The 13,559-nt window shown below is 37.8% G+C and overlaps 1 protein-coding gene across 1 annotated transcript in view; it reads right to left on the bottom strand.

Annotated features, from left to right (window-relative positions):
- The window catches only part of LOC125655812 (pleckstrin homology domain-containing family G member 7-like), a 53,653-nt gene extending 44,075 nt beyond the window's left edge, over window positions 1-9,578 (bottom strand). The window contains exon 1 of the mRNA XM_048886323.2: window positions 9,000-9,578. Coding sequence (XP_048742280.2) covers window positions 9,000-9,101 — 102 coding nt within the window. The 5' untranslated portion in view covers window positions 9,102-9,578. The remainder of the gene's footprint in view (window positions 1-8,999) is intronic.
- Window positions 9,579-13,559: the final 3,981 nt, after the last annotated feature.

The raw sequence follows: 13,559 nt of genomic DNA, 5'->3' as shown, positions 1-13,559 counted from the left end.
ATTTCTGATATTACCGTAAAATACATGCTTTTACGGTTCAAGTCAAAGATATATATACATTATTTGATATGGAGAAACTTGGGTTCAAAATTGTTGGTACATGTCTTAAAAACCTGTGAGTATTTCTTTTACGTTTGGTCGCATAAAGGTAAAAAGGTCTAGTCGCGTATAGGTAAAAAAGTCTAGTCGCGTAAAGGTAAAAAAGTCTAATCGCGTAAAGGTAAAAAAGTCTAGTCGCGTAAAGGTAAAAAAAAAAAAAAAAAAAAGTCTAGTCGCGTAAAGGTAAAAAAAAAAAAAAAAGTTCTGTCGCGTAAAGGTAAAAAAGTCCTGTCGCGTAAAGGTAAAAAAGTCCTGTCGCGTAAAGGTAAAAAAAAGTCTAAAATGTCTAAGCTACATATGTGTAGAAGCACGGATTTCACAGTATGGTCAAAACATGAAAATATGAAAAGGTTAATAGAAAGAATATATGGTTTTAGCTTATAAAGCATGCTGTGTTGTTGGATTTTTACACTAGCCAGTTTGTATCAATATACTTAAGACAATATCTCACTATTATTAAGCATGCCATGTTGATAAATCTTTAATTAAAGCGACTTTATGAAGAAATCTTGAATGATATAACAACTTCCAAAACCAATTGATATACAATGTCCCCATCGATCAGTAAATAATCAACCAATTATAGTACTCAGTATCATTACGCCATGGTCTTCGTCCTCTATACCAGAGTCCATTGTTGTGAGGAAGCCAGAAAACGGACAACCATGCTCTTCAAGACCGATAGATACGACGTGCTACTTATAATCACTAACGGTTTATAGGTTGCTTTCTATGAAATGATTTCCTGTTAATAAATGAAATATTTCTCATCATTGTTACGAGAGCCACATACTGTACATGTTATTACGAGGACATATGAAAGGTGAAGATAACGAATAGTGATCAATCTCATAACTCTCATAAGCAATACAAAACAGAGAGTTGGGCAAACACGGACCCATGGACACACCAGAGGTGGGATCATATGCCTAGGAGGAGTAAGCACCCCTTGTCGACCGGTCACACCCGCCGTGAGCCCTATATCTTAATCAGGTAAAAGGTGTTATCCTTAGTCAAAATCAGTGTGCCAAGGACGGCCTAACAATCGGCATGAAACACATCAGACAGCATTTGGTTTAATGATAGGTTGCATTGGCAAACTAGATCGTTATAACCACCATAGAAGTTGCGAAATGCTGATTTAAAGCAAGACTGTTTGAACCCCTGCACCACTGACTTGTTTGTCAGTAGCTTACCTCGATTTGAAAACTGATCATAGGCAGAACAAGCTCTTGTTTATCGAATCAGTTAAGAGATATAAACACCATATGCAGATGATAATGGAATATTTCTACACTGTACATAAATATGGGAGGTTGACGATGGAGAAGTTGAAATCATTCCTCTCAATTTTCCGAAAATATTACTGGTCAGTTATCCCATAATCCATCAAGTCAAACGAAACAATGGTATAGAACAGAGGAATAAAAATTGGTATAAGATATCAGAACGGGCACGTTGCATTTAGAGTTAGTACAATAACCCCAAAATCTCAAACTCCACCTAAAGTTCAAGAACTAGCAACCATAGCATTTTATTGTGAAGTCAAGCGTGACAAAAGGGTCCCGGTTTCTGACGTAGTTCATTTATTCTCTCAAATCCACTAACCTGTCTGACGCATGAGAACACATCCACTAACCTGTCTGACGCATGACGAGAACTAATCCACTAACCTGTCTGACGCATGAGAACACATCCACAAACCTGTCTGACGCATGAGAACTAATTCACTAACCTGTCTGACGCAAGAGAACTAATCCACTAACCTGTCTGACTCATGAGAACAAATCCACTAACCTGTATGACGCATGAGAACACATCCACTAACCTGTCTGACGCATGAGAACTAATCCACAAACCTGTCTGACGCATGAGAACTAATCCACTAACCTGTCTGACGCATGAGAACTAATCCACTAACCTGTCTGACCCATGAGAACAAATCCACTAACCTGTCTGACGCATGACGAGAACTAATCCACTAACCTGTCTGACGCATGAGAACAAATCCACTAACCTGTCTGATGCATGAGAACAAATCCACTAACCTGTCTGACGCATGAGAACACATCCACTAACCTGTCTGACGCATGAGAACTAATCCACTAACCTGTCTGACGCATGAGAACAAATCCACTAACCTGTCTGACGCATGACGAGAACTAATCCACTAACCTGTCTGACGCATGAGAACTAATTCACTAACCTGTCTGACGCATGAGGACAACAAATCCACTAACCTGTCTGACGCATGACGAGAACTAATCCACTAACCTGTCTGACGCATGAGAACAAACCCACTAACCTGTCTGACTCATGAGAACTAATCCACTAACCTGTCTGACGCATGAGAACACATCCACTAACCTGTCTGACGCATGAGAACAAATCCACTAACCTGTCTGACGCATGAGAACACATCCACAAACCTGTCTGACGCATGAGAACAAATCCACTAACCTGTCTGACGCATGAGAACTAATTCACTAACCTGTCTGACGCATGAGAACACATCCACTAACTGTCTGACGCATGAGAACAAATCCACTAACCTGTCTGACGCATGAGAACTAATCCACAAACCTGTCTGACGCATGAGAACTAATCCACTAACCTGTCTGACGCATGAGAACTAATCCACTAACCTGTCTGACCCATGAGAACAAATCCACTAACCTGTCTGACGCATGACGAGAACTAATCCACTAACCTGTCTGACGCATGAGAACACATCCACTAACCTGTCTGATGCATGAGAACAAATCCACTAACCTGTCTGACGCATGAGAACACATCCACTAACCTGTCTGACGCATTAAAACTAATCCACTAACCTGTCTGACGCATGAGAACTAATCCACTAACCTGTCTGACTCATGAGAACTAATCCACTAACCTGTCTGACGCATGAGAACACATCCACATACCTGTCTGACGCATGAGAACTAATCCACTAACCTGTCTGACGCATGAGAACAAATCCACTAACCTGTCTGACGCATGACGAGAACTAATCCACTAACCTGTCTGACGCATGAGAACTAATCCACTAACCTGTCTGACGCATGAGGACAACAAATCCACTAACCTGTCTGACGCATGACGAGAACTAATCCACTAACCTGTCTGACGCATGAGAACAAACCCACTAACCTGTCTGACTCATGAGAACTAATCCACTAACCTGTCTAACGCATGAGAACACATCCACTAACCTGTCTGACGCATGAGAACAAATCCACTAACCTGTCTGACGCATGAGAACACATCCACAAACCTGTCTGACGCATGAGAACAAATCCACGAAGCTGTCTGACGCATGAGAACTAATTCACTAACCTGTCTGACGCATGAGAACACATCCACAAACCTGTCTGACGCATGAGAACTAATCCACTAACCTGTCTGACGCATGAGAACTAATCCACTAACATGTCTGACGCATGACGAGAACTAATCCACTAACCTGTCTGACCCATGAGAACAAATCCACTAACCTGTCTGACGCATGACGAGAACTAATCCACTAACCTGTCTGACGCATGAGAACACATCCACTAACCTGTCTGACTCATGAGAACACATCCACTAACCTGTCTGACGCGTGAGAACTAATCCACTAACCTGTCTGACGCATGAGAACTAATCCACTAACATGTCTGACGCATGAGAACTAATCCACTAACCTGTCTGACTCATGAGAACTAATCCACTAACCTGTCTGACGCATGAGAACACATCCACAAACCTGTCTGACGCATGAGAACTAATCCACTAACCTGTCTGACGCATGAGAACAAATCCACTAACCTGTCTGACGCATGAGAACTAATCCACTAACCTGTCTGACGCATGAGGACAACAAATCCACTAACCTGTCTGACGCATGACGAGAACTAATCCACTAACCTGTCTGACGCATGAGAACTAATCCACTAACCTGTCTGACGCATGACGAGAACTAATCCACTAACCTGTCTGACGCATGACGAGAACTAATCCACTAACCTGTCTGACGCATGAGAACACATCCACTAACCTGTCTGACGCATGAGAACTAATCCACTAACCTGTCTGACGCATGAGGACAACAAATCCACTAACCTGTCTGACGCATGACGAGAACTAATCCACTAACCTGTCTGACGCATGAGAACTAATCCACTAACCTGTCTGACGCATGACGAGAACTAATCCACTAACCTGTCTGACGCATGATAACACATCCACTAACCTGTCTGACGCATGAGAACACATCCACTAACCTGTCTGACGCATGAGAACTAATCCACTAACCTGTCTGACTCATGAGAACTAATCCACTAACCTGTCTGATGCATGACGAGAACTAATCCACTAACCTGTCTGACGCATGAGAACACATCCACTAACCTGTCTGACGCATGAGAACTAATCCACTAACATGTCTGACTCATGAGAACTAATCCACTAACCTGTCTGACGCATGAGAACAAATCCACTAACCTGTCTGACGCATGACGAGAACTAATCCACTAACCTGTCTGACGCATGACAACTAATCCACTAACATGTCTGACGCATGACAACAAATCCACTAACCTGTCTGACGCATGCCGAGAACACATATTCCTAACTATACACATATCCATAAAAGTTGGTCAGAGGTACAAGAAGAAGAAAAAAACCAATCATCAAAAACCACGGGGGACATGCTAATTCATAAATCTATATAATGGACATACCCACTTTTTTAGTTACTTAACATCTGGTTTCGACATCGAGTTCTGAAAATTTCCTAATATTTAGTCCTGGGTATGATGTCTGTTTACCTGATTATTTCTGTTGTGTGTCAGAGCGCTACGTTCTATACACTATTGTGAAATTCGTCAGCTGCTTCTCCTGAATTTGTACATAGCCTCTCATTAAGCGGAATATCTGTCCATCCTCCCGGCTCAACTAGTAGATGGTGATTTGTAGAACGAAGTTTCTTAATATAAGTGGCAAAACACGCAAGTACTTTTCACATTCGAAATTCGATTTTAAAAGTTTATGTACAACACCTTTAGATGAACTATTACTATTAGAATATCATGTTTATATATTGGCCTTGTAATATTTGTTTAAACCACAGCAGTAATCCCTTTTGTGATTATTATAAGTGGATCAATCCAAATATTAGATAAACTCCACAACTCATGAAATTCTAGGTACAGAATCGACCCATGGATTCGCGCCATTTTCAGTAATAAGATATCTATATAAAATACCAGTTTATATTTTCATTTTCGGTACTAATCAGTTTACACCAGTATTCTCGTGAGTGCAGTGACAGACGCGTGTAGCGAGAAACGCCCCGTTTTACAATTCATGTATAAACCACGAAATGGGGAACTTCTTTTCAGACAAAGTGTATGTTTAAATATCTTAAATAAATGCGCTCAATAATATTTGAAAAATTTCAAAACCCCATATTTCGCAATCGTGTGGTAATACTGACACGATCATCTGCTGAGGAAGTTCTAACTGGCATATAATAGGAAGATTTGTCTCCAACTACCGCCTCTCGGGCGGAGTCGTGACGTGGTGAAGTACGTGTATACCACTTCTCTCGGGCGGAGTCGTGACGTGGTGAAGTACGTGTATACCACTTCTCTCGGGCGGAGTCGTGACGTGGTGAAGTACGTGTATACCACTTCTCTCGGGCGGAGTCGTGACGTGGTGAAGTACGTGTATACCACTTCTCTCGGGCGGAGTCGTGACGTAGTGAAGTACGTGTATACCACTCGTTAAGATATCATGTACTCTCTGTACACAACGACAAATAGCCGGTCACTATCATTATATCTTAGAATGTAGAGCATAATTGAAATTACGTAAACAATTTCTATGTATTTAAGTTTTTCTAATTATTGAGATGAAAAAATCACGGGAAAATGTATGTTTGTTTATTGCTAAGTTTGTTGTTTGAGCAAAAAAAAAAAAAAAAAAAAAAAAATAGCTTCATCGAAGGCAGCTTGCTGATAACAAGCATTTCGATAAGTTTTACTTAAAAAAAAATTATAGACTAGTACATGAAATGGTGAAGATAACGACCATTACATATAATGCTTACTAGGTTTTCTACGAAATTTGTTCTCAATATTTACCCCTGACATGTCTGTATTTGTGTTACACGTGCGTATTTCGAAACAAATTTGGGGGATTTTCAATAGATGTTCTAACAAGAAAAACGAACAAGAGTACACCTAACTATTTTTTAATTAGTTTATTTTAATTATTTGAAAGATTGTCTGAGTCTCATCTACACCGTTTAGCAATTACCACGTGGGCTTTAATAATGGATTCCGAACAAAAGTTACACGTATGTCGGCCCTGTGAGCGCTATATAGGGGCGTAAACTATGACGATCCATCAAATTAAAACAAGGCAAATAAATCTTATAAAATTTTCAGCAACTATTACTAATCATCCATAAATTAAGGTGACAAATTTCCAGGGTAGGCTTTCTATTTGACCAGTAAACCCGCGAGATACTTGTTCATGTATACGCTAATTAAGGACCATTCTAATACTCACATGGAATTCCTAAACACATTTCATTTCAGTTATGTAGTAACACTACAAGACAACAGATAATTACATATATCCTCTCCATGCAATATGGCTATTCATTTATAAATGAGATCTAGAGATGTATAAGCTTAACGTTACGGTTCAGTTCCGTTTATTCGCAGAAACCATATACAATGCAACTTAAGGACGTACTCTACATCGTCATAATGGCTGACTTCCTTTTAAGACATGGATGAAAATATAGATATCAACAATATTTGTCTATACATTTTTTTTTTAAATCAACGATCGATTAGCTCAGTAGGTAAGCCCATCTACTACTGAACTGTAGATCGCGGGTTCGAGTCCAGCAGGGGTTTTTAAAAAAAAAAATTCTTCAGATTGCTGTCTACTAAAACCGTATTTTTTTTTTTTACTAAATAAAGTAAATTTGAAAGTTTTCAATTTCAAAATATTGGTGTACACATCCTCCACTTTTCATCCCAAAAGAAAATCTGCAGTTTATGTAATGACTGAAAATTGTATTTTATTGATGTAAATGACGTTGTATGTTCTCCAGACGTATTTACTTAACATATAGATAAATATACATGTATCAAATTTACTTAACACATAGATAAATATACATGTATCAAATTTACTTAACATATAGATAAATATACATGTATCAAATGTACTTAAGAAATGAAACTTATAATTTTTTGTTTGATGCATGTATCAAACGAAACATTGGACGGAAAACTTCATCAATGCGCTAAAATTAGAACGGGGAAGACGCATTCCAGAGAAATGTAGTCCCGCGTGCTGAGTGCAGATGAACTCCGAACGAAATTTTGACAGTGAAATCAAACGAATTTTTCAACCAATCAGCATCGTTGATAAGTCATCACTTTAAAAGTTATTAAATGATTTACATATAACATTTGAATTCAAAATACAATTCACTAAGCCCAGCGCATATTGGTGAACTTTGTGGCGGTCTGACTGACATTGAACACTGTTTATAGACATAAAGACACATAACAAACGCTGTATCAGGATGCGAGGTGGGAAACTAAACACATTATACATATCACAATGATTTCATTAATTTTTGTTGTGGGTGTCTATACCTCAAAATCAGAACCCCTTCACAAAATTGATAAAGAGATACTTTTCTGTTTTTGTTGTATTCAATGTAATATCATTTCGATAGGTATTCTTTTTCTAATCTTGAAATTGTCCCACTTAACACGACAAATAATAAGAACACTCTCTGTAACAAGGCATCGGCTTTTTCAAAAATATAACAAAGCTGTTTAAAAAGTATAAGAATGAAATTGATATCTTACAATGTATAATTATATTGTTTGAGAGCTTTATAAAATTAGAAATAGATTTGATATAGATATCGAATTCCTTTCTTTAATACAAACATCAGGACTATGGTCGGTTTTGCGAGTCTCTTAAGCATAAGCAAACTTTGTAATAATTGTACTAGACACAGATCTTATTAGCGAGCACATCTCTCAAGCAAACGGGAACAAAATTGTGGGGAATTTTGATTTGTGTACTTTTGTTAACCTCTCGGTTTTTCTTCGATCGGTCATTGGTTTTGATTTACTTTCAAAATGAGCGAAACTATTTCAATTAGGCGTTTTACAACTCTGGCTGACCACAGCCAATTCTTTGTCCGAGTGACGTGTTGAATGTACGGCTATCATACACGTCTATATATAATAATAAAAATTAAATGATTAAACAGTAATAGAAAGAAGTGAAGACTCTCCTACCGAATGATAACACATCTTTATTTGTAATTATTTAATTATCCCTCTACATCAATAAATCAATCAATCAATCTGAAACACTATTATACAATTTTCTACATGTTGTCCTATTGATATTCAACAATGATTTTTAAACAGATAATTTAATTCATGTATACGTCTATTATATAATTTATCATAAAGAATTTAAAAGATCCTACCAATAAGAATTCGGAGAACATATTAGCTACATGTACATTACTGTACAAATAAATTACTAAGTTCTTCAGTTCTAATTAGTCATGGATACCAGCCCAATAACAGGTCCAAAATATTTTTTAAAGGTTGGTTTTTGTATGAAGTGGGATAATATCAATTATATACATGTATCAACAGTCTTTGGGGGAGAAAAATGAGTTTCCATGAAATGGGTGGTGTTTGCTGATTTTACATGTAACATTATCTCTGAAACAGTGCAACTCTAATTGCAATTCATTCGAATCCTATTTATAAAATATTTACGAAAAAGCATATGAAACAAATGTTTGATATAATCCCATACGAAATTATTAAAAATTATTATTTTCATACGCTTACCTTCCCATCATCAGAGGTTAAGTCCCCTGAATCCTCGTGTTCAGAACCTCCCTGCCCCGCAGAATCCTCCTTCCTTCTCCTCAGTTTTATTAACGAACTCATGACGGTGATGTAAATCCCCTTTTTTTCACAGACAAAATCTATCAGCACCCCCCGTGCAATACACAGTTCCGCTGCTGTGAAGCTTTGCCAAATTAATGTCTTAAGACGAAGCTATCCCTCTCTGTATTCTGAACCCGCGATGACTTTAATCGAAGAAGACTGGGGTGTTTCTTCGACATGCAAGGAAACCGTTTAATCCGATTTACGCTTTCAGAGTGTCAAGGTTCAATGTAATTTGTCCTCGCCTTATCCGTCAAATGTCTGACTGCTTAAGGTTACTCCATTGAAGAGAAAAATTAGATATCTAATATGTGTATTGGGATTCTTTTCTGCTCGGTTCCGTTTCTGTTTCTTCTCTCCTTAGTTATCCTCTACCCTAATTTTGCCGTCTTTTTCCTTCTTCCCTTTGGCGACTAGTAACACGTCTCCTTAGCCTTTCGGATCTGTTTTAGTCTGAACGCTACGCACCACCATACAAACCGGCTCTGAAAAACCTGACGCGTGCAAATTGCATAAAATTTGGCGATACTTTATTACGTTTTTCTTCCTAATATTTCGACAGAAAGAAACATCGCGTAAATTGAAATTTCCACCGCGATGGACCGCTGCTCCCTTTTCCGTTTTAAATGACAATTGATTATATTGTTCCCTTAATGTGGCAATATTTCGCATTTATGACCAGCTATCGTTAAATCATTAAAAGACGAAGCCTCGTTCTTCCATTTCCTCTAATGGAGCACCGTCACACTTGATTGCTTATTTACGGTGTCGTGTGCACCATAACACCCGTATATATATTTACTGCTTTTCAGAATAATGACCCCCGTTTTGAATTCCGTCTATGATTTAATGTAGGTAATTAGATTACAATCTTGAAAAATTGATAGCAACATGTCAGTCTCGTGACCTATTTAATCTGCGTGGTTAGTGAAAGATACAATGTATTATTATTGTACAAATATGCGACCATGATTTTAACGCAAAAAAACCCCCTGTGAAATTGCAAAGTGCGATGATTATAAGAATTTGCCCTCAGAAATACTGAGACTGTTAATAAATCAATAAATCCGAAAGATCACGTAATGGAATAAATGTTATGTGTCCCATGAATAAAATTAATGAATATTTCACACGCTGTAGTCATAGCTATAGTATTCTAACTTTGACGTCATACATAAATTATGCAAGCATGAGTAATTTCTAGAAATTCTGTAAATTCCTTCACAATATGCTACCCCACCCCCCCTCCGGACAATTCAGTTTTGAAAAGTACATCCACGCATCATGCATTTATCACCGTTATTTTAACATGTTTCACTATTCTGCAGTTTTAGATACACTCCGTGAGTGAGGAACACTATAAGTTATCATTAACTTTTGAAGAGTTAAAACTATGCATAATTTCCAAATATTTCGCAAAAGATATGAACTCCACCATTTTGTGATATTAGATTTATACTCAAATGAAGTGAACACGTAATGCTAAGTAGAACTTTCATTTTTTTAAAAATCATACCCGAGCTAAAACGGATATTTTTATAGCTTTTGTGAAACTTTTGATTTTTAGATGCGAAAAATAACAACCATCAAACCAACTCCTGACCATTGCCATTAATTGTCTGTGTGACGTCACAGAAGACACACAGCTAAACGTTCTGTTGTGGTCTAAGCTCCCTCTCCTCCAGTTCACCTACTATGATTTTATCATGTTCTTATGTCGCTTATCAATCAGGATGCGACGACGAATATAAATTGACTAGGGGGTCATGAGGACCAATTTTTGATAAATCCAGTGTAATGGTGATGGGAATCGCCCCCCACATTTACATAAGTTAATGCTTATAAACATTACAAACAAACACAATCAGACCGTGGCTTAGAGAGAGATCTACATGTATATTCAAGTATAAATGTAATTCTACTCAGAATATTTACTTCTATTAGTGGTTGCCTTAACTTACTGGTGGAACGGAAATGTTAAGGTCAGATTAATCAGCCGGACATCAGTGTTACCATTCATTTACACGAGTCTTAGTTATTTGTAGATTGTGGAACATGTGCGTCTTATTTACATATTAGTTGAGATTACACAGTCCCTTGTAACGGGTTCATGACCTGGCTGGTTATCGCTATGGTAACGGGTTCATGACCTGGCTGGTTATCGCTATGGTAACTGACCGGATGTCCATCTGACAACGGACATGCTTTGAATAAAGATTCAGAATACTTACTTCTCTTTTGATAAATTCAAACCCCTTCATATTCTCTAAGCACTCATAATGTAGTAGTAAAAGTAAAATGAATACTTGAATAATAAAATGCATTTGCTTTCTTTGGTTTGAAATAAACGGGAGATTGATTGATTTTATATTGTTTAACATCCCTCTCGAGAATGTTACACTCATATGGAGACGTCACCATTGCCGGTGAAGGGCTGCAAAATTTAGGCCAATGCTCGGCGTTTACGGCCTTTGAGCAGGGAGGGGTCTTTATCGTGCCACACCTGCTGTGACACGGGGTCTTGGTTTTGTTTTTGTTTTTTGTTTTGTTGCGAAAAGTACGGTCCGATTTAGTCGCTTCTTACGATAAGTAAGGGGTGCTGAAGACCTATTCTGATAAGGCTCCCCACGACTAGATGTCGCAAACATTGAAAAAAAGCCTAACCTGTGTTATCCATATCCGGTTAGGCTTGGTGAGTAACGACAAAAACCCACGGCCGGTTAGGATCGGTGAGTGACGATAGAAACCCACGGCCGGTTAGGATCGGTGAGTGACGATAGAAACCCACGGCCGGTTAGGATCGGCGAGTGACGATAGAAACCCACGGCCGGTTAGGATCGGCGAGTGACGATAGAAACCCACGGCCGGTTAGGATCGGTGAGTGACGATAGAAACCCACGGCCGGTTAGGATCGGTGAGTGACGACAGAAACCCACGGCCGGTTAGGATCGGTGAGTGACGATAGAAACCCACGGCCGGTTAGGATCGGTGAGTGACGATAGAAACCCACGGCCGCTAAGGCTCAGTGAGTGACAACAGATATTCATGATGGCTGTTTTTTTAAGTGCTCGGTGGGCTTTTTACGTCCGAAGGTAGCGAGTCAGTTCACACCCCGTCTCATTCAGACAAGATGGATAATTACATGCTATATCCATTTATTTCAAATTCTTTATTTTTGCTTATACATTTGAATTTCTGATTAATAAAAGTTTATTCGGTAATTTTGAAAGTTACACCAACAACATTTAAATATAGTAAGCAGTTAATCTAATTGTTTTGGCTATTTATCATTATTATTTTTAATTTACGCAATCAAATGAGAGAGAGAGAGAGAGAGAGAGAGAGAGAGAGAGAGAGAGAGAGAGAGATGTCTCCGTAACGTTCAGGTTTGGTATATGGCCTCATATTTGTTTTATATAAAACAAATGTATCTGTTAGTTTCAAACATACATTTCTATAGAGAATATCAAACCACACACGGGATGCTTCTCTTCACAGCTTGTACGTATCAACACAGTGTTTTATGGTGGTATAATGAGACTCAAACCTATAGCTTCATTTTTATATCAACCCTAATCTGAATTCTTTCTTCGGAATAGCTACATCATGGATAAACACCGGCAATAAATCCTCCAGCATTTCTAAGGTGAACGTAATTCATTTAGACGGAAATATTACTTGTAGAAAACAATGGTGAAGAACTTAAAAATATGAACATAAATATATGAATGTTGAATGTGAGACCGCGTATATTCCTGAAGGGACATGGTCACGATTTAATCCAAAAACGATAACATTTATCACTTATTTACTCCATTATTCAGTGGATATCATCCATTGCATATATTTTGGTTATCACATCATAATTCCAATGTTATTTATTACAATTGTTTTGATTGGACAAAAATACATATGAATGAGAGTTTACACATCAATAAATCCAAAAACACGATGTATTCATACACGACTGAAAGCAAATAACGTAGTGCCGGAAAACTATTCGAATTTTTGAAATTGTTAATGAAGTGGATGAATAGGAATTATAAGAATCAAATTTTTTATTTTTTTTTTTATTTTTTTTTTTTTTTTTTTTTTTTTTGAAGAATTCATCGATGTGTAAACTCCGGACATTTTACCACATACTTAACATAAAAGTGTTTCGCACTTTTATTCAATTTGTGAGTAAAATATCCGGAATTTACACATCGATAAATTCTTCAAAAAGAATGTTTAACCCTATAATGTTTACCTAATGCACGTGTGACGTCACAGATATATGTAAATTTTACGTTTACAAATATGTCAGAGAACAAAAGTTCCACAAATGCGGTTGTTAAAATGGAATAGGGTTTTTCATGAAATAAAAATGGCGACTGCAGCGGGAATTCTTGGAGACACGATTAACAAATCACAATGCTCGCAAACATTTAGTTCAAACATTAAGTGAAAATGATATAC

This window comes from Ostrea edulis, chromosome 7 (genome assembly GCF_947568905.1).
Source record: "Ostrea edulis chromosome 7, xbOstEdul1.1, whole genome shotgun sequence".
NCBI classification, from domain to species: domain Eukaryota; kingdom Metazoa; phylum Mollusca; class Bivalvia; order Ostreida; family Ostreidae; genus Ostrea; species Ostrea edulis.
Note: the sequence above shows the minus strand (reverse complement) of the source record. Positions and strands in the feature narration are given on the sequence as shown.